Source organism: Odontesthes bonariensis, chromosome 5 (assembly GCF_027942865.1).
Source record: "Odontesthes bonariensis isolate fOdoBon6 chromosome 5, fOdoBon6.hap1, whole genome shotgun sequence".
Taxonomy (NCBI): domain Eukaryota; kingdom Metazoa; phylum Chordata; class Actinopteri; order Atheriniformes; family Atherinopsidae; genus Odontesthes; species Odontesthes bonariensis.
Window position 1 is genome coordinate 39,099,919 of NC_134510.1, and position 21,545 is coordinate 39,121,463.

The 21,545-nt window shown below is 43.5% G+C and overlaps 1 protein-coding gene across 1 annotated transcript in view; it reads left to right on the forward strand.

Moving 5' to 3' along the window:
- The window catches only part of LOC142380616 (uncharacterized), a 55,945-nt gene extending 34,400 nt beyond the window's left edge, over positions 1-21,545 (forward strand). The window contains exons 23-26 of the mRNA XM_075466529.1: positions 574-712; positions 13,488-13,517; positions 21,212-21,259; positions 21,473-21,545. Of these exons, the coding sequence (XP_075322644.1) occupies positions 574-712; positions 13,488-13,517; positions 21,212-21,259; positions 21,473-21,537 (282 nt within the window). The 3' untranslated portion in view covers positions 21,538-21,545. The remainder of the gene's footprint in view (positions 1-573; positions 713-13,487; positions 13,518-21,211; positions 21,260-21,472) is intronic.

Consider the following 21,545-nt stretch of genomic DNA (forward strand, 5'->3'; position numbering starts at 1 on the left):
GCAGGTAAACTGACTTTCCCCCCTGGTGTGCGGTTGAAATCTCTCCGTCGATTACGGTGGTAATTGTCAGTCTTCCACTCACATTCAAACCCTTCAAAATCATCCTCAAACATATGTGCTCGCCATAAATCTCCATCAACTGGGTCAGCACGTTCATCAGCATCATCAAAGCCAAGAAACTCCTCACAATCGCTCCCATCTGAAATGTCTTCCCACTGAAAGTCCTCCATGCTTGTTCGATGTAACTTAACTTCAAAACAATGACACGAGGAACATGACGACACTCTCAAGTGTCTATTATAATGCATTTAATTGGCGCAGAGGTCAATAATTGGTGCAAAACAACCTTATACAGGAAAAAAGACGTGTACGCTTTCCCGGTCTTAAAGGTAGAATAACGCAACAGCGCCCCCGGCTTTAAAGGTAGAAATGCGGCAATGCTTTCCCGGCCTCAATGGGTTAAGAAAGTATTTGTGGATGTGACTGGTTATTTTGATGCATTTTCCTCTGCTTCTGTGGTTTGATTCAGACAGACTGACACAATCAATAACTTTTTGTCACATTTCTTCTCAGAAATTAACTCTCAGGTATGACAGCCAAGACCCAAACTTCTTTGAAGTGTTCATCGAGCGTCCGTACCAAAACTTTGACCTTCGGCTCTACGTCTACTCAAAAAGGGACAAACCCGTTTGGAGCTGTGAGATTCGAAAAGGTGAAAGAAATAAGAGAAATAAGTTGACCTTAAATCTCCTTTAACATTTACAATCTCAGAAACATCAACAGAATTAAAGGTTTCCTCTCCCAAAAAGACCAGGAGTAACTCATCCATGCATTCATCTCCAGCAGACTCCATCAATGTAATGCTCTTTTAACTGGACTTCCCAAAAAGAGCATTAAAAAGTTTTAAAAACTGTTTTTACCTCAGTAGAAAGTGATCTCCTACAAATAGTTAACAGCTCACTGGCATCAGGCATTTTTCCCAAGTCACTAAAGACAGCTGCCATTAAGCCACTCCTAAAGAAGAGAACTCTAGACGCCTCTATGATGAACAACTACTGACCTGTCTCTAACCTCTCTTATATATCCAAGATTATTGAGAAAGTTGTTTTTAACCAGCTCAATGACTTTCTGAATGAAAGTGGAAGTCTTGATAACTTTCAATCAGGCTTCAGACGTCATCACAGCACTGAAACAGCTCTGGTCAAAGTGTTAAACGACATTAGGTTGAATACTGATTCTGGTAATGTTTCAGTCCTGGTTCTGTTGGACCTCAGCGCTGCGTTTGATACTGTAGATCAGTGTTTCCCAACCTTTTTTGGCCTGAGTACCCCCTGAGCCTTCTTGTCACACCACGAGTACCCCCTCACACATACAACGCGGGCGATGATTCTCCAAAAGTAGAGCAACGCAGTGGTTATTACATGAAAATCATTTCATTTAATATCCTTAACTTGAACATAAAATTATCAGGCTTTCTCTCTTTTTTTTAACCTCAGTTGAATTCAACATAAGAATAAAAAACATTTTCTTGAAATATAAATAATTAACCAAAATAGTATAAATGCTAAATCAAAATAATCTTCCTTTGTTATCTCACTTAAACAAGTAACATTTTTCTTTTTTTTAAGAATACATGAACATAACTCATTTCTCTCTCCTCTCTCTTTTTAAGAACACATTAACAGGCCTAACTCATGTAACATTCATCACAAAACTGGAGTCTCGTTCATAAACAGTCATCCATAAAAGTGTGACGCCTTAATAAGTAAGCAGACAAGCAGAAAACAAACACACAAACAAAAAACAAAAACACAAGCAGCAGCAGCAGCAATCTCATATAATACACAGGTGATCTTAAACCACAGGACAGTACAACAACTGCTTAGTGAGCATGCTACTGGGCTAATGAGTGTGAGTGTGTGTGCATGAACATGCAATACACATAGATGATCCCCCATAATAACCATGCTTAAATATCAGTGTATAGTGTCACAATCATTCCCCCCCCCCCCCCCCCCCCCACCAATCAGAAGCAGGCCGAGAGGGCCCCCAGACCCAGGCCACCAACAGCCCCTAAGGAGCACAGAACCCGGGAAGCCCACCATAGGGACAACCACGCATCCCCCCAGAAGACAGCAGAGGAAGCCCCCGGACGGACAGAGCCCCCACAAGCATCGGGCAGAGCCTCCCCGGCAACCAGAGGCGGCAGCCTACCAGCCCCGCCAGGCCCCCGCCACCCAGACATGGGCCGCGCACCGGAACCGGCCCCCGCGAACCCGAGCGCCACCAAAACCCCCCGGCAGGGGCCCCGCCCAACACCCGAGAGGGCCAGGCGCCCCAGACAGCCAACTGCAGTGGGCCAGCGCCTGCCCCAGTGCCCCTGTGCAAGCACCCCAGGAGTCAAGACGTGCCCACAGGTGGGTGAGGTCCCCCCACCCCAGGCAGCAACCAGGCAACAGGGGTGCGGGAAGACCCCTCCCCTCTCCCCTCTGGCTCTTTGATATTTTCTAATAGTGAGCATTTAAAATTGAGGGGCAAGCAACCTTGTGGAACTGGGAGCGTGGCCCTCCGGGCAGCCTACATACCCAAAGAGCCCCGCCCACCAGATACCACTCAGTGCTATCGCCCCCCAAAACCTAATGTGTGTGTGTGTGTGTGTGTCTCATGATTAGTAATGTCTAAGGTGTAAATAAAACAAGGGCGGAGGGCTGCAGAGTGCAGCAAAGGGGACCACCTACTTGGACCCATCCGCTGCCCCCCACAGAACACACCCGCCCTCAAGCTAATTTCAAGATCACTTTTAACTCAAAAGTCCTACATATCACATGTAGGGTATTTTAAAAAAAACTAAACCAAATTCTTAATAGGTTGGAGCTTTGTGACTGACGCATGTTCCAGGATCCAAAGAAAGGATAACTTATCTTCCACCGAAGTCACGTTTTGTATTTTTTATTTTAAAACAAATAAAACAACATAAATGAATCCTAAACTTTTACAAATCTAAATCTAGGGCTCCACAGATGTACATATGTTTTTAACCTAAATTATTAATTGTATCAATCATGAAATCAAATAAACATCAAATATCTTATCAATATGAAATTATAATAAGAAATATTGTTTTCAAATACACATAATATAGGGCAAATTCAAAACTAGGTATAAAATAGGCATCTGACGCCTACATTACCGGCCCCTAATTGTTCTAATAACAAAGTAACATAGAACAATTACCAACTTCTTCCTAAGTAAAATATGAAAAGTATCCACAATATATATGAAGTATGCAAATTTCTGTCACATAACCAAGATACTATTAATTAAGTACACTAAATGTCCATTGTTCCTTTGTCTAAAGTTTCAAGGCTATAAAGTCCATAATTGCTCTATCTGCAGTGAAGAAAGAAAAGAGAGAAAAGAGGTAGAGAAATAGAGAGAGAGTAGAGCCAGAGGTTGCTAGCACATGGCTCCTCGAAGGGGCTTAGTCTTTACCACTAGCCCGGTCAGACTCCACAAGCAGAGAGATCTTCGTAATGGGTCTGTCCAAGACGTTAGTCTTTGTCTTTGTCTTTATCTTGACTCTGCGGACCAGACCGCTCTTGTCTGGAACTGTTTCGATGATCTTGTCCATAATCCAGGAGTTTCTAGGCGCACAGTCATCCACGAGAAGAACGACGTCTCCTTCAGCGAAGTTCCTGGATGCTGTGGCCCAGCGCTGCCGCTCCTGTAGTTGGGGTAGGTACTCCTTAGTCCATCTCTTCCAAAACAAGTTGGACAGGTATTGTACCTGTTTCCACCTTCGTCTTGAGTAGAGGTCGCCCTGGTTAAACAATCCTGGAGGCAATAAGGGTGTCGTCTTCAGCAACAGCAAATGATTAGGCGTCAGAGCCTCTAAATCATTCGGATCATTGGATGCCTTGGTGATCGGACGGCTGTTGATGATCGACTCCGCCTCACACAGGACCGTATGAAGGCCTTCCTCGTCGAGGATCTGTTCTCTCACAGTTGAATTCAACACTTTCCGGATTGATCGTATCAACCTCTCCCATGACCCACCGTGATGCGATGCAGTGGGAGGGTTGAACGCCCACTTGATCCCATGCTGGTGGAACAGATGCTGAAACTCTGAAGAGTTCCAATCAGCAATGGCTGCCTTCAGCTCGCGATTGGCAGCAACGAAATTCGTCCCGTTATCCGAGCGAATCTCTTTCACTTGTCCTCTTCGTGTTATGAAGCGCCGAATCGCGTTAATGCACCTATCAGTGTCCAACGACGCGGCTACCTCGATGTGCACTGCGCGAATGGCTAAACAAGTGAATATGACTCCGTATTTCTTCAAAATGGTTCGTCCACGCTTAACCTCCAGTGGTCCGAAATAATCCACACCAACTTGAGTGAAAGGTGGGTCATCTGGGATCACTCGCTCTTGTGGAAGATCAGCCATAAGTTGGGTTCCAACTTTCCCATGCAAGCGGCGACACGTCACACACTTCCCAATCACTTTCCTAATGGCCATGTTGGCGCTTGGAATCCAAAATCTTTGGCGCAGCTCAGAGAGCATGTGATTGCGCCCTCCGTGCCCAGTCTTTAAGTGAATCTGTTGGAGGAAGAAGTCTGCTATGTGAAAGTCTCTGGACAAAATGATCGGCTGCTTGCTACTTTCTGGCATAGCTGCCCGACTCAGTCTTCCGCCTACTCGCAACAGGTTATCTTCAAGTACTAGGTTCAGCTTGTACAAGTGACTACTGCGCTTCACACTCTGAGCCTTGTGCAAAGCCGCAATCTCTTCTGAGTATTTCTCTTTCTGACAGAATTTGGTTCTGTCAAGTTCTGCTTATTTCAGGTCTTCCACTGAAAGCTGAGTAAGTTTAATGCTCGCCTTGAAGTTGTCAATCTGGCTTTGAATCAGCTGTTCATTTTGAACTGCACTGTCCTCAGTGTTGACTGCACACAGCTCTTTGCGTTTTTGACAGAGGCTTCGCAGTATGGCCTTCAACTTCAGGAACCACGCCATGGTTCTTTTCAATTTGATCCAGGATGAGAAGTGGTTGATTAGTCTTTTGAATGGAGTGACATTCTCTTCCACTTCCACTCGATTCACTGTGACCTTTTTGATCTCAGGATCGTCTGACGTAAGTTGTATGTGGCTCAATGGAGTGTTGGGCCAACTCTCTTCAGGACTGTGGAGGTCCAGACACCCATGTGGTGTTTTTCAGGAATTGATCCACTCTTTGCCCTCTAGAGGCACAGTCGGCTGGATTCACGTCAGTGCTGACATGTCTCCACTGTTCCACATCAGAGTTCTTCAAGATAGCGGAAACTCTGTTTGCCACAAATGTGCGGAAACGTGTGGTTTCATTCTGCAGGTAACGGAGTACTACCGTACTGTCAGTCCAAAAAACTGATTCTGCGAGATCCAGTTGTAGCTCTCTTCTTAGGACACCATCCATCTTAATGGCCACCGTAGCCGCAATCAATTCCATCCGGGGAATGGTAGGAGGCCTAAGAGGCGCTACTCTGGACTTGCCCATCAGGAATGCGCAGTGTCTCGTTGTCTGCGTTGCGCAGGAGAAGGTAGCTGACCGACCCGTACGCATCCTCACTCGCATCCGCAAAGTGATGTAATTGACCAAATACGCAACTTCCAAATTCTTCAGGCTTGACACATCTGGCCACTGAGAAGTGCTCTAAGGCAGGAAGACTAGCTAGCCAGTCCGTCCACTGCTTCTTCACATGCTCAGGTAAGTCGTCGTCCCATCCAATCTTCAATCTGCATAGTTCTTTCAGGATAGCTTTCGCTGGCAAGACTACGGGTGACAAAATGCCTAATGGATCATAGACTGAACCAATGACTGAGAGAAGTCCTCTCCTGGTGAATGGGCGATCTCGGATGGTGATCTTGAATTTGAATGTGTCTGACTCAACACACCAGTTGAGACCGAGAGCCCTCTCCAGAGGTAGTTCGTCATGATCCAGATCCAATGTTTTCATTTCTGTTGCCAATTCAGACTTGGGAATGGAGTCAAGCACTTTCCGTCGGTTGCTTACCCATTTGGTGAGGCGGAAGCCACAGATCTTCATTAGGTCTTGACACATGGATACAGCTGCCTCTTCTGTAGCAACAGACTTGAGGCAGTCGTCTACGTAAAAGTTCTGTAAGACGGTCTGAACCACTTCAGGTCTGAACTGCCCATTCTGATCTTCAGCACACCTCTTCAAAGCGAAGCTGGCGCAACTCGGTGAAGACGTGGCCCCGAATAGGTGCACGGTCATCTTATGCTCCGTCAACACCTGGTTGCAGTCACCGCCTTTCCACCAGAGGAACCTGAGCAGGTCGGAGTCTTCCTCAGACACCTTAACCTGGTGGAACATTGCTTCCACGTCGGCCATGATCGCAACAGGCTCTTGTCTGAATCGTATCACAACGAGCTTCCTGGGTCCAAGAAGGCGTACGTCTGCACCACCGCGTTTCTCCTCTTGGCTTTGACCTGAACAGGAATGATAGCCAGCGTACAGTCGTCTTCCCCGGCCCCAGTCAGCTCACCACCCTCAGACTCTGCGGTGATGAAGGCACTGAGGATAGTTTGCGTTTCACAACTCTGTGTCTCCGTTTCTGTTTCAGCAACGGTGTCCTTTTTCTTAATGTGCAGCAACGTTGGATGCGTTAGCGAACACACCTGACAGCTGACTTTTGCCTTGCAGGACTTACTCATGTGGCCTTGCTTTAAGCAGCCGAAACAACATCCTTTGCTCTTCAGGAAGTCGATCTTCTCATTGTGTGGCTTGCCTTTAAGCTTACTGCACATGTCCAAGTTGTGTTCACCGTCACAGAAGAGACACATCTTTGTTGCAATCCTTTCTGAATTTGTGTTTTCCTTTGGCTTTGTGTTTGCCTCCTGTTTGTCCAACTGTTTAGCGCTTGTAGTGAATGACTTCTTAATTATGCTTTTCTTCTGCTCTTTGCTATCGTTTTGCTTAGGTGTAGGTGCTTTAGCTGTTGTGCTATCTTTTATGTCTCCGAAGATTGGGTGCAGTGCAATTTTGGCTTGTTTGTTAATAAACTCCACCAAATCCTTAAATTTGACTCTCTTGTCTGGTTGCTCTTGCACTCCAAATGCAACACCTCTCCATCTTTCACGTAGCTTGTAAGGAAGCTTCGAAACGATAGCCTTCAAGTTTGCAATATTATCAAGCTCCTCCATGTAACTCACTTCAGTCATGGTGTTGAGGCATGCTGTCAGAAAGAGTGAGAAAACATTCAGTGATTCAGCATCCTCTGGCTTGATAGGCGTCCAGTTTACCACTTTGTTCATGTAGGCTACAGCAATCTTGTAATCGTTGCCGAAGTGTTCTTTTAGCAACCTCTTTGCTTTCTGGTAGCCTTCATCTGGCTTCATATGAAGACAGCTCTTTATCAACTCTTTAGGTTGTCCACTTGTAAATTGCTCTACAAAATAGAGACGATCCTTAGGGCTTTCAGTGCGTGATTCTACGCCATGTTCAAATGCCCTTACAAATGTGTTGTAATCAAGGGGGTCACCACTAAAGGTGGGAATGTCTAATGGTGGCAGAGTCATCATTTTCTGTTGCTTCACCATCAACTCAGTTATTGTATTCTGACGAGTCATAACACTGCAGAGTGTTTCAACTGCATGGTCATCTGCTACAGGTGTAGCCGTAGGCTGACGTGTGCCAGTAAGCTGAGGCTGCTGTGCACCAATGGACTGACTCTGTTGTGCAGCAATAGGCTGAGGCGGCTGTGGCATGAATTGACCATGAGTACTTGTATTGTCAGTGACTGGATTTCGACTTACAGGCAGTTGAATATATCCAGACTCACTTGTTACTGAATGGCGTGATGAATGGCGTGATGCTTGGCTCACTTGAGAAGAGCATTCATTTTCATAATATTTCAAAATTTGTATTTTTGCATCCGAAGCTGCAATGAGCGTTTGCAAATCCAATTGTTCTTTTTTAGCCTTTATTTCAGCTTCCTGGCGTTTTAAATCCGCTTCTAATTGTTCCTTTTTAGCTTTTAATTCAACTTCTTGCAACTGTAAATCTTGTTTTTGTTGCAAAGTCGTTGCCTGTGCAAGCAATGTAGCTTTCTCCATCTCTGCTTTAAGCTTAAGCTTTGAGGAAGTAGTGGACAATCTGCTTCCAACTACTGTCTCACGCCCTCTACTCCTCCTGCTCGAGGCAACCGATACAGCAGATGCACTGTCTGAAGGACGAATTTCAGCGTCACAGCGTCTTGCTTGTTCAGCGCGGGCCGCCGCTGCTTTAATCCATATTTCCACATGTTCAATGAACCCCTGCATTCGGCTAGCATTTGGGTTAAACCATGACTTTTGGTCCCTCTCGTACTCTTCCTCATCCATTAATTGTTGCAGACCATCATTTATCTTGCACAACTCTTCAAATGAATCTTGAAAATCTACACGCAATTTCTGTTTAACTGTGTCCACGTTATTATCGAATTCCATCAGCGTTTCAATCCGGTTAACTTGGCTAGTTAGATGGCCTAGCTTAGCTTTCCTTGACTGTGTTAAACGATGTAGCTTGTCTTCAACAGCTTTCTCTGTCATTTTCGATTCTCTTTTTCCACTAGTTAATTGTTCAGTAACTTCATCCATGATGGCAAACTTCCGAAAGAGCAAAACAACTTGCAGCTTACCAGAATGATCATCCACTCGTCTCGTGGCTAGTTACCTTCCATCCAGTGTTCACAGATACTCTTCTGACCTTGATAAACGTTGTCCACGGTTCCACGAGTCCTTCCAATTCCTTTTCCACACGAAGCAGAAGGTTTTTGTCACGGTTTGAGGGTGAGTAGGATCCAAAAGCGACAGGAAACTCCTCGTTGTGGAAAAGGAATGTATTTTATTACTAATAATCCAAGGAAAAGGGAGCCAACATACACCGAACTGAAGCACAGACATTCAATAATCCGACAGGGAACAAGAAACAGAACTGAACTTAAATACACACGAGGGTAATCAAGGGAACTCAAAACATCTGGGGCGACCGAAGCCAAGACGAGGGTCCGGAGGGCGGCCGGGAGACCGACCGAAGCCAAGACGAAGGTCCGGAGGGCGGCCGGGAGGCCGACCGAAGCCAAGACGAAGGTCCGGAGGTTCCCGCATGGACCCCCGGAGCTGCGGTGACGAGGGAACGCTGGAGCTTGGCGTAGGCGACTTGGAGGCGTGGGAGCTCGGCGTAGGCAGAGGCGACGTGGAGGCGTGGGAGCTCGGCGTAGGCAGAGGCGACTTGGAAGCGCTGAAGCTCGGCGTAGGCAGAGGCGACTTGGAAGTGCTGAAGCTCGGCGTAGGCAGAGGCGACTTGGAGGCGCTGAAGCTCGGCGTAGGCAGAGGCGACGTGGAGGCATGGGAGCTCGGCGTAGGGGGCAGCAGCGGCTGAGGCTCTTCCAGGAGCTGCAGGAGGACGCCCAAGAGGAAAGCTGATAGCCCGAGCAGTTCCTGCGGCTTCCCTGAGCTCACCTCCAGCTCAGGTGCAGCCTGATAACGAGGAGCTGGGGCAGGTGCAGTCATGGGGGGCTCTGGTGCTCGGAGCTGACGAGGAGCGGGTTCTGGTGCTCGGAGCTGACGAGGAGCGGGTTCTGGTGTCTTTAGGCGGCGCGGGGCTGTGGCGGCGGCAGGGACCCCCTGGTGAGGAGCACTGGAACCTCCCCGGGAACAGTGAGGAGCGTTCCCCCGAGATCTCCTGCCGTTGGCGAGGTGACCCTCCCGTAGGACCTGGGAGGCGTCACCCACTGCAGATGCCTCTGCCGAGCGTCGACCAGACCGGTGTAGCGTTACCGGGTATTTATATACCTATTAAATATAAGGATTTATGAGATGTTCTTACAGTCTCAAATAAACCTTACCTCGAATTCAGGGGCACCACCAACCTAGGTTTTGACTTAGTTTTAAGTCACAGTCAGGTCGGAAAACTGTTCGAAATCTTACGATCCTGGTGTTAAATTAATATTCAATTAATATTCAGTCTCATATCTCGCTACTTTCGTGAAGTTCTCGTTTGGTTGGACAGACATTACGTAAAGAAAGCATACGACACAATCTGTGATTATAACATATATATAGATATATGAGCTGTTTATTACAATGATATGATCTTAGACATGAACCTTTAAACAAACAGGAGATGCATTGAATATGGGTGATTATATAAAACACTTAGTGAATATAAAATAAAATATGGGGAACGGGGAGATACTGGATTTATTCAAATAGTTTGGGTTGGCTGACTATTTGAATCTAAATACTGTACTGACATTTCGGATTAATTTATCATTCTGTGAAAGCCTCGAGACATCCATCAAACCCACTTTAAGGTGAAAACGGGTCGGTCTTACTGTGCTGAAGTTCTGTTCAGTCGGTTCGGACCAAGGCAGCGGCCACGCGGGGTCCGAGGGGACTTCTCTTCCGCTCTCTGGGCCTTCCTGGCTGTGGTGGCTGACCTTTTTAGCTTCTCAGTTGCTTCTTTCACCGGGAAACGGGGACGATGATGTCGAGGGCTTTACTGTGGGATGATCAAATCCATCGTTGTGTCAGAGTTGGTCCGTTGCTGCTTTCTCTGATGAAGTGAACTTAAGTTCACAGAAGATTAATAAAAGGTTGCTTGGAGTTGGCTTTCTTGGTAGGAAAAGGTGATGATGGCGTGAAACAGCGGAGGTTAGGACGTGCGACGTAGAAGGACGTGGATGGCGAGGGACGAACACAAACACGTAAAACGTGCATCTTCAGAGTATTTCAATCTGTTTCTTTGTTCGGATCTTTCTTTCTCGTCTCCGGGGTCTCACTGGGTTCTGGAGGGTCTCCTCCGGTCGTCCGCTGCATCGTTATCCACACGTCCTTCCGTTCTCTCCTGAGATTATGGAAAACTCCCAAACTCCGGCGAGCTCTTCTCTTCTGCTTAAACCATCTCTAAAAGTCTCTGAGCAGCTGTTTTCTGCTCAAATCTCCTTCTGAAACTCTGGGTTGGAACCCTTCTGGAACAAGAGCCAGGGCACAAGAGCGCAAGAGAGCAGACGCCTCAAGCGAGCCAGCAAACGAGCACAAGAGAGCCTGTGTTTTCCGCTGTTCCGGGTTTTGACTCTCGGAGGCGGGGCTTACACTACTTTTTCAGCCAATGACATGCTTGAACTGTGTGCATGTCTCTGTAAGGTGATCTGTGCTAGGGGGATTTCTGGATGAGACAAAGAACTGTGTGTTTCTCCATTACTCCCATCTCATAGAACATTTGTCTCTGTGATTCTGAAAACACCACATCTTGTTAAGATATGCAGATTAAAGATATAACATGGACTTGTAATATAAAGACATCAAAATAACACACATGATAAAGACAATTATGACTTTCAAAATTCAGGTGAATATCTATGAAATCGTGACATATGAATAGTGAATTACACAATGCTAATTTCTGTGTTAACAATGGGGACACTAAACAAATACCAAATAGATACCGAAGGGACATCGTTAGAAGTTACTAGCTGCATATATTGTCCATTTTACTGAGTCCTCTGGGATTTAAATGTTCAACTAATCAACACTGCAGACCACTAGGGGGCAATGTGGTTCCATCAGGCAGGTTGGGCATTTTCCACCAAAATCAGTTCTTTGTCAATATTTAAGCCAGAATCGTACAAATTGTCTCTATATGCGTCTTGTGATCAAGCGGGAAACCTGAAAGAAATTGTACACGGTTATCAAACACATTTAATATAGTTTTAAGATTCGACTAAAAGTGAGTCTTCTCAGTTCATGTGTGTAGCCATCTGGTCGGATTCCTGGTGAAAAGGGGTGTTAAAGTGTCAACTTTCGAGTTATGGTCTAGATAAGATAGTAAGTCTCCCACTTTTCCAAGAGTGAGTTCATCTCCCCAAAAGCTCTTAAGGGTGTTGTAAATTAGGCAGTTTCTGTCTCTTTTTCCTTTGTGGAAAGAAAATGAAGATCTGGTTTATATCCACATACGTAAACATCCCCCACAGGAATGTTGGTTTTGTCAAAGTTTGAAAAACTCTTAATCCACACGGCACTGTGACTGCTACACCGGCGTCCTCCTCGTCCCAAAGACGGCCGGTTCTGAGGAGGTGGACAGTCCCAATATCGCCGGGGGCCGCACCCGGGAGGTGCGATCGCCAGCCGGGTGCCCCAGAAAGGTGAGCACTGCGCTGCCTCCTTCTCCATGCGACGCTCGTACCTCATAGCCTCCCGGCGAAAGTACTCAAAAAGAGTAATCTGTCCTGGTCCTGCTGCTGGATCCATCTTTTGGTCTGATTATTCTGTCACGGTTTGAGGGTGAGTAGGATCCAAAAACGACAGGAAACTCCTCGTTGTGGAAAAGGAATGTATTTTATTACTAATAATCCAAGGAAAAGGGAGCCAACATACACCGAACTGAAGCACAGACATTCAATAATCCGACAGGGAACAAGGGACAGAACTGAACTTAAATACACACGAGGGTAATCAAGGGAACTCAAAACATCTGGGGCAAATTAACCAGGGAAAACCAAAAACACAGGAGAGAAGAAGGTGACCAAAACACAGATCCTGACAGTTTTCTGACTAAATGTAGGGTATTTTCAAAAAACTAAACCAAATTCTTAATAGGTTGGAGCTTTGTGGCTGACGCGTGTTCCAGGATCCAAAGAAAGGATAACTTATCTTCCACCGAAGTCACGTTTTGTATTTTTTATTTTAAAACAAATAAAACAACATAAATGAATACAAACAAAAATATGCCTCCTAAACTTTTACAAATCTAAATCTAGGGCTCCACAGACCACGCACGTTAACGGCACGGTCAGAAAACCGTGAGGCACCAACCTTCCACCTGCCGTGTCAATCTAATAATGCCTACTGTCACAGGCACCTCGCACTGAGTTCTAAAGTGATTAAAGATCTACTATGTAACTTCCTGTAATTATTCTAAATCCACATTTTAACCTTGTACATATGTTTTTAACCTAAATTATTAATTGTATCAATCATGAAATCAAATAAACATCAAATATCTTATCAATATGAAATTATAATAAGATATATTGTTTTCAAATACACATAATACGGGGCAAATTCAAAGCTAGGTATAAAATAGGCATCTGGCGCCTACATCACATCTTATTTTATTCTTGTTCCATTGGCAGATTTTTTTGCTTATTTCAAGCAAAAACGTCTTGTTTTTTTTTTACTTATTTTTGGAGGGGCATTTTTTTCAGTGTGATTCTGAAGGTTGAACTGTTTGAAAGGCTTTAATTGTCCCTTTAAGAATCATTTCTTTAAGTATCCTAAATGAAAAACATCTAATTTTGTGTCCTGGTTCTGAGGTAATAAGCTAATAATAAGCTGAAACCCAGCGCGTCCACCATGGTCCTTATTTCTTTTCAAGGTTTCAAAGCTCTGATTTAAAACTATAAATATAAAAACTACATTTTTTATCTTCTCTCTGTTTTATTTCAGTTGACCATCCGAAATCTGGTGCTGTCGAAGGTAAGATGCTGCAGAAAGAAGAGCATTTACACAAACTTTCTGCTGTAATCTCACTATAACTGCAAATCTGCTGATGTTGATAACTGTGTGATCCTAAAAAAAAAGCTTAAAAAGTGTCATTCAGCCAGGCTCCATATGTGTTTTCCCTTAGATAATCAACCTTTTGGCCCTTTGCACCTCTGAGTGCTGGGACTAATCTTAAAGACCTCCTCAGGCAGACCAGAAACAGAACTAACCCATCAGAATCTCTTTCTGGACACATAAACACAGTTTGGCTCCATATTGGTCAGGATCTGTGACCCCCTCGCTGTCTTTTTTAAAAGAAAGTTGGAGTAAATTGGAGTTTGGGCGGGTGAAATGTGGCCTGCCACACTGACCGTCTCACTGGGTGAAAAGGAGGAGAAACTGTGGGCATGAAAGTCATTAAAAACAAACATTTTCTGAATGTTTTACAGGCTCAAAACCAGAGATACTCACTATTTTTTTCCACAAGAGCCACTTTTAAATTTACATACTAAAGTCCCCTTTTGCAAATATGCATTTCTACATATAAAACATATATATATAAAAAAAACACAAAACTTAATGAGTATCTCAGAGTTAGACCAAAGAGCTCGAATTAGCTGTCAGGATCACCTGAAACCTGACTGAGAACCAGAGTTGTTTTTGACAACCATCTTAGATTTAGTCTTAGTCTTAGTCTTTTGGACTAAAATGCTTATTAGTTTTAGTCACATTTTAGTCACTTCTATATATGATAGTTTTAGTCGACGAAAAGTCAAAAAGGTTTTAGTCTAGTTTTAGTCAAAAAAAAAAGAAAAAATAAGTATAATCCACCGTGTTAAGAAAATAGTATGGTCTTAACTATCAAACAAGCAGAACAAAAATACATAGCTTATTATCTGACCCTGTACTAAAGCTTTCTGATTTTTCATTCTGTACTGTGCGTGTGTCCCAACTTTACTGTAAGCGCACTAAACGCACAGGTCCTGGTTAGGGCTGCACAACGTCACTTGTGGCTTTTAGGCTAAAGCTAGCAGACTCTACGTATAACAGTAACTCGACCTGTTTAACATATCAAGTTACGTGCTGACAGAACGTACACACAAAGAGATAACCACACCGTCACTGAATGTAAACATGGCTAAACATGCTGCAAAAGTAACACGCATAATGGCCGTTTCTCAATATACGTTCTTGTCCGTACTTGTGTTCTTGTGTTCTTGTGAAACGTCATCAGTCGCAGCCCAAGTACTGTCCCAATACACAAGTTCGCATTTCGCCGAGAACGGTGAAAGTTCCCAGATGTGTTCTCGCAGGGGTGTATCAAGCTTTCCAAAAGTGGGGGTGTTCTGAAACAGGCGAAGAAATCATTCCAAATAGCGATGATCAATTATATAAACTTGTACATACATCAAGGCCTACAAAACGGAAGAAATGCGATCAGATACACTGTGGGCGACTTTGTGTGTGTGTGCACCAGGATCTGTTGGACAGGAAAATGATTGCATTATGATTAGTTTGTCATAATGAGCAGAGACAAAACACATTTGGTTCTTTCAAGTAGTGTGTCATTATTAGTTGTAATTGATAGCAGTACTAATAGCAGTAGTCACTAGTTGTAAAGCCACTTGAGGCTTTTGCATGAATGTTCAATAATTGTAGCTCTAATGACATTTAGCTAGAGCATTTGTTACTTGTTGACACAGAGTGCAGGCAGTCAAACCAGTGGTCAAGTTCAAGTTCAAATGTTCTCCATGTAATCTATGTAATGTTGGGCTTCTGTGTTTATGGTCTGGTCTTACAGATTATACAGTCACTGAAAACAAAACTTGTCTGACATAATTCTAAGTAACAGTCTATGACAGATGTGTCAATATTGCATTCTACACTGGATATATTGGAATTTCCCCTTGGGGATTAATAAAGTATAATTGATTGATTGATTGATTGATATATTGTACAAAAACCTTTATATAACCCAGTAAGTCATACTTCTGTCATTGTACTTCTGTGTGCACATCATGTAGTAGGTTATAGCCATGTTAAACCAGTGCAAGAATTTGTTTGGGCACATTTTCAGATATTATATACAGTGCACAGTGAAAATGAGTACACCCCTGTTGAAAAGTAACATTTTGAACAATATTTTAATACACACACACAGTTATTCCCAAAACGTGCATAGAGTAAGTTTAATACAACATCTGTTCAGCTTACAACAGAAAAGAAAGGTCAATAATATAACTTAAATTACATATTTGTCCATTTTTGTGAAATTATGCTGGTGCAAAAGTGAGTACACCCCTATGTTAAACTCCCTGAGAATGGGCCGTGTTGGCCCGAAATGTCATGAAATGAAAAGGCATCAAAAGGGAGGTCATCGTTGTGCGTTTCATCCTTGCCTTACATTGAAATTTTACATTTTGAGTCTGCACCAGGCTAAAAGAGACTGATTTGACTGAAATCCTATGGAGAGTATCATGATCTGCTTCAGTAGTCACAGTGCATGTTGACAAGCATGTTTCTTTTGGTGAAATTCAGCTTCCTACTGTTGATGGCATCCATACAGCCCCAAACCATGTCACTCCCACTACTATGCTTGACTTTAAGCATGGGGCACTTTTCTTTGTACAAATCACTTTTTACCACCACACAGGCTTGACACCATCGAAAGCAAATTTGTTTATCATTGTCTCATCAGAGACAAACAAACTAAGGATATGGATTGCTGGAACCATGTCCTGTGACACGCTTGCAACTTGCAAGCTTGTCAATGTATGCAGAGGGGGAGTGGAGAAGACAACTTACTTGTTTTTTCTTGAAAAAGCCGTCTATTGTCCCCTGTCTTTTCCTTTTCTGCATCATTGGCTATATTGCACGAAAAAAGAGGACAGTTTTAAAACTAAAGTAGGCTAATTCAGGCCAGCCTATTTCAGACCAGGGCGGCAAAGCGTGGCGGAACGGAAGCAATTTTAACCGGCGGAGGTGAAAATACATGGAAACAGATCTGTCCTTGCACACCGACGCGGCGGTAGTCGGGCGGTAGCGGCGCGGAGACGCCTCCGTCCCGCGCTGCTTTTGGAAAATAGAACTCGAGCGGAATTTGGACGGCAGCGGCCGGCGGCAGCCGGCGGTGTGCCGTTGAAATGAATGGGGAATGCGGCCAGGGCTGGAGCAGAATTACCGCGGCCGCGGACTGTCCGGTGTGAAAAGCCAAGTTGAACACACCGCCTGATAACCGGCGTAAGACTGCCGTGGTTTCGCTGCCGCCACGCCACGCTCTGGTCTGAAATCGGCATGACTGGGAACTTTATGCTAGTAGGTAAACTTAGCCTAAGGCCGATTTCAGACCAGAGCGTGGCGTGGCGGCAGCGAAACCATGGCAGTCTTTACGCCGGTCGCTGCCGTCCAAATTCCGCTCGAGTTCTATTTTCCAAAAGCAGCGCGGGACGGAGGCGTCTCCGCGCCGCTACCGCCCGACTACCGCCGCGTCGGTGTGCAAGGACAGATCTGTTTCCATGTATTTTCACCTCCGCCGGTGAAAATCGCTTCCGTTCCGCCACGCTTTGCCGCCCTGGTCTGAAATGGCCCTAACTGTCATGAACTAGCCAGGAAACTTGCGTCTGTTAATGGCTTAACCTATGATGCCTGAAAATGTTGCCTTCATGGCAGGCAGTGAATTTTGCTGATCTAAAACAGTGATTACATTCTACCTTTTCAGCGACTCTTCAGGCGTCAAGTGGGTATATGCAGCACCACGAACAGCACAACGACCTGAGAAATTGTTTGAATGACTGCGCTGAGCTCTCAGCAGTCAGACTCAGCACCAGTGTTGCCAGATCTTCAACGCGAAATAAGCGAACGGCGTCCTGAAAACAAGCCCAAAAGAAGCGGCCGAAGACTAATAAAAAAAAGGCGGCAATTGGCAACCCTGGTCAGCACCGCCGCAGCGCTTTGGGCAGGATGCGCACCTATTGCGCTGGGATTTACAGTGATATAGGCCTAACGACAGCAACCATTTTTAATTTCCTACAACAGGCGAACGTTTACTATTTTATTACAAAAGTAGATTTTAGTGAGGTTTTGACGGGGATGGAATGGCTTTCCAGTAGAAGTGAGGGGGATGCATCGTACTCGTCCCCCCCGTAGACTACGCGCCTGTGTTCTCGACACGCCCATTTTACCGAGGATGCATCGGTAGCTAACTTGTGCTAACTTGTCAGCGCAAATATCCCACAATGCACTCTTCTCCTACCCGAGCCGAAATCAACAGGCTGAAGCTGATTTCATTTTAGCTCTAAACTCTTTAAATATATCACTTTATCCACGTTTAAAACATTTTGAGGCGACAAAGTAGCCCTTTAGATCCCGATTTTATCGTTAATTTGTCTTAATACCAGCTATTTACAATTTTGTTCGGAAGAATTCTGCGTCTCAAAGGTGTGTGTCTGTTCTGTAGAGGAACACTTGTGAGTCTGATGTATCTGTTAGGCTACTGTTTATTAGAACAACATTAATAATAATAATGATATTAATAATAATTATAATAATAGTAATAACAGTAATAATACACACACACACACACATTAGAGCGAGAGAGAGCACTTGGGTGAAAAAGCCCAGCTGTTTAATCAGAGCAGGCTGCCTCGGGCACGAAGAACGCATCGTCTCAAAACTGAAAACGGAGCATGTGTACTTGTGATCTCCCGAGTTCATTCTTCCGAGGTTGACTAGCAAGAACATTCTCCTCAAGAACACAAGTCTGTTCTTTGCATTCTTGGTATTGAGAAACGGCCATTGAATTGACGTTAGCGTAACAAAAGCTAACTTTAGCCTGAAGTTAGCAGCCCATTTGCGCCAGGAGTATGTGGAAAACGTACTAATGTATTAGCTTACTATGAAATTGATCGATTATGTTAACAGCATTTGTAACTTACCTTCGAAAAAATATCCTTGTGGCGAGCCTTAAGGTGCCGCAGCAGATACTTTTTAGGTTTTAATTGACACACACAATAAGCAGAAATGTCACGCATTTTAAACGTCTGACAGATCACCCACTAACATTTTCGTCCATTCTCGTCTCGTCAACGAAAACTCACACACGTCTCGTCATGTTTTCGTCATCAGAGAGCTATGTTTATCTCGTCACCGTCTCGTCAGCCCAAAATCTCATCATCAGGATGCCTGAGCTACAGAGCTGGGGGGTTTTAATTTGCTTTTATGGGGGTTTAACTTGCTTTTATGGGGTTTTATGTGCTTTTATGGGGGTTTAACTTGCTTTTATGGGGTTTTTATGTGCTTTTATAGGGTTTTAACTTGCTTTTATGGGGTTTTAACTTGCTTTTATGGGGGTTTAACTTGCTTTTATGGGGTTTTTATGTGCTTTTATGGGGTTTTAACTTGCTTTTATGGGGGTTTAACTTGCTTTTATGGGGTTTTAACTTGCTTTTATGGGGTTTTAACTTGCTTTTATGGGGGTTTAACTTGCTTTTATGGGGGTTTAACTTGCTTTTATGGGGTTTTATGTGCTTTTATGGGGGTTTAACTTGCTTTTATGGGGTTTTTATGTGCTTTTATGGGGGTTAAACTTGCTTTTATGGGGTTTTATGTGCTTTTATGGGGGTTTAACTTGCTTTTATGGGGTTTTATGTGCTTTTATGGGGGTTTAACTTGCTTTTATGGGGTTTTAACTTGCTTTTATGGGGTTTTAACTTGCTTTTATGGCGGTTTAACTTGCTTTTATGGCATTTTAACTTGCTTTTATGGGGTTTTAACTTGCTTTTATGGGTTATAACTTGCTTCTATGGCGGTTTAACTTGCTTTTATGGGGGTTTAACTAGTGATGGGAAGTTCGGCTCTTTTCCGAGAGCCGGCTCTTTCGACTCCCAAACGGCTCTTTATTTAGGATCTTTTGTAGCCTATATTTACCTTAACTTTGAAAAAAAAAAATCATGGTTTATGTGTTGAAAACCCTTTTGCTTTCAGTGTTTTTATGCGAGACCTTATAATTGCCTAATTCTTTGCATTTATTCTGTGACAAAACCACTTTGACATTTGTTTATTTCAATTAAACTTTTTTATTGCACAAATTAACAATAAACTTCAAACACATCCACTGAACAGAACCAAACTCAAGCTAACATTAATAATATCCTCAATTAAACTTTTTTATTGGACAAATGAACCAAAAAATTTCAAACAAATCCACAGAACAGAACCAAAACCAGAATCAAACTGCTTAATTCTCACGTGAATGCCGCATGCTGTCCCATGCTGGCCAGTCATAACAAAGCTCTGTCATAACCAGAGCTGGGACTGAGCACTGAAAGTGAAACCTGAGCAGCGAATGGAAAAAAACTGGGAGTCGGCTCTCACTTGAATGCGAGCCGGCTCTTCTGATTCACTACAAAGAGCCGGTGCTTGTGGGCATGACCCATCACTAGTTTTAACTCTCTTTTATAGGGTTTTAACTCTCTTTTATAGGGTTTTAACTTGCTTTTATGGGGATTTAACTTGCTTTTATGGGGTTTTAACTTGCTTTTATGGGGATTTAACTTGCTTTTATGGGGGTTTAACTTGCTTTTATAGGGTTTTAACTTGCTTTTATGGGGTTTTAACTCTCTTTTATAGGGTTTTAACTTGCTTTTATGGGGATTTAACTTGCTTTTATGGGGGTTTATGTGCTTTTATGGGGTTTTTATGTGCTTTTATGGGGTTTTTATGTGCTTTTATGGGGTTTTTATGTGCTTTTATGGGGTTTTTATGTGCTTTTATGGGGGTTTTATGTGCTTTTATGGGGTTTTTATGTGCTTTTATAGGGTTTTAACTCTCTTTTATAGGGTTTTAACTTGCTTTTATGGGGGTTTTAACTTGCTTTTATAGGGTTTTAACTTGCTTTTATGGGGATTTAACTTGCTTTTATGGGGGTTTTATGTGCTTTTATGGGGTTTTTATGTGCTTTTATGGGGGTTTTATGTGCTTTTATGGGGTTTTTATGTGCTTTTATGGGGGTTTAACTTGCTTTCATGGGGTTTTAACTTGCTTTTATGGGGTTTTAACTTGCTTTTATGGGGGTTTTATGTGCTTTTATGGGGTTTTTAACTTGCTTTTATGGGGTTTTATGTGCTTTTATGGGGTTTTTAACTTGCTTTTATCGGGTTTTTAACTTGCTTTTATGGGGTTTTAACTTGCTTTTATGGGGATTTAACTTGCTTTTATGGGGTTTTAACTTACTTTTATGGGGTTTTAACTTGCTTTTATGGGGGTTTTAACTTGCTTTTATGGGGGTTTAACTTGCTTTCATGGGCGTTTAACTTGCTTTTATGGGGTTTTAACTTACTTTTATGGGGTTTAACTTGCTTTTATGGGGTTTTAACTTACTTTTATGGGGTTTTAACTTGCTTTTATGGGGTTTTAACTTACTTTTATGGGGTTTTAACTTGCTTTTATGGGGATTTAACTTGCTTTTATGGGCGTTTAACTTGCTTTTATGGGGATTTAACTTACTTTTATGGGGTTTTAACTCTCTTTTATGGGGGTTTAACTTGCTTTTATGGAGATTTAACTTGCTTTTATGGGCGTTTAACTTGCTTTTATAGGGTTTTAACTTGCTTTTATGGGGGTTTTATGTGCTTTGGGGTTTATTCCGTCACACGAAGCAGTTCTCAAAGAACACATGAAATTTCTTGCAGCTGCAGGATCATCGGGTGGAGCAGCTTGTGGCCCTACGTCAGCTGAGGGTGAGTTAACAGCTTTTAAATCTTTACTTTGTGCAGCAGAATTGGGGTCTGATCAAACTGTACGACCAAGCCATCGACATCTTAATGGTACATTTTAGTCGATCCAGATGTTTGCTTATCGGTTAATATCTCAGCTTTTAGACACTCAGTGATTCAGAAACTGACACCTTGCTTATCCAAGAAGAAGTTGAGCTTGTTACATGTTTCTTGCAGCTGGAGCATCTGGTTTCTGGACCTCAGATGATGGTAAGTTTAACAGGTTTGAACTCTTTCCATAAACCACCAC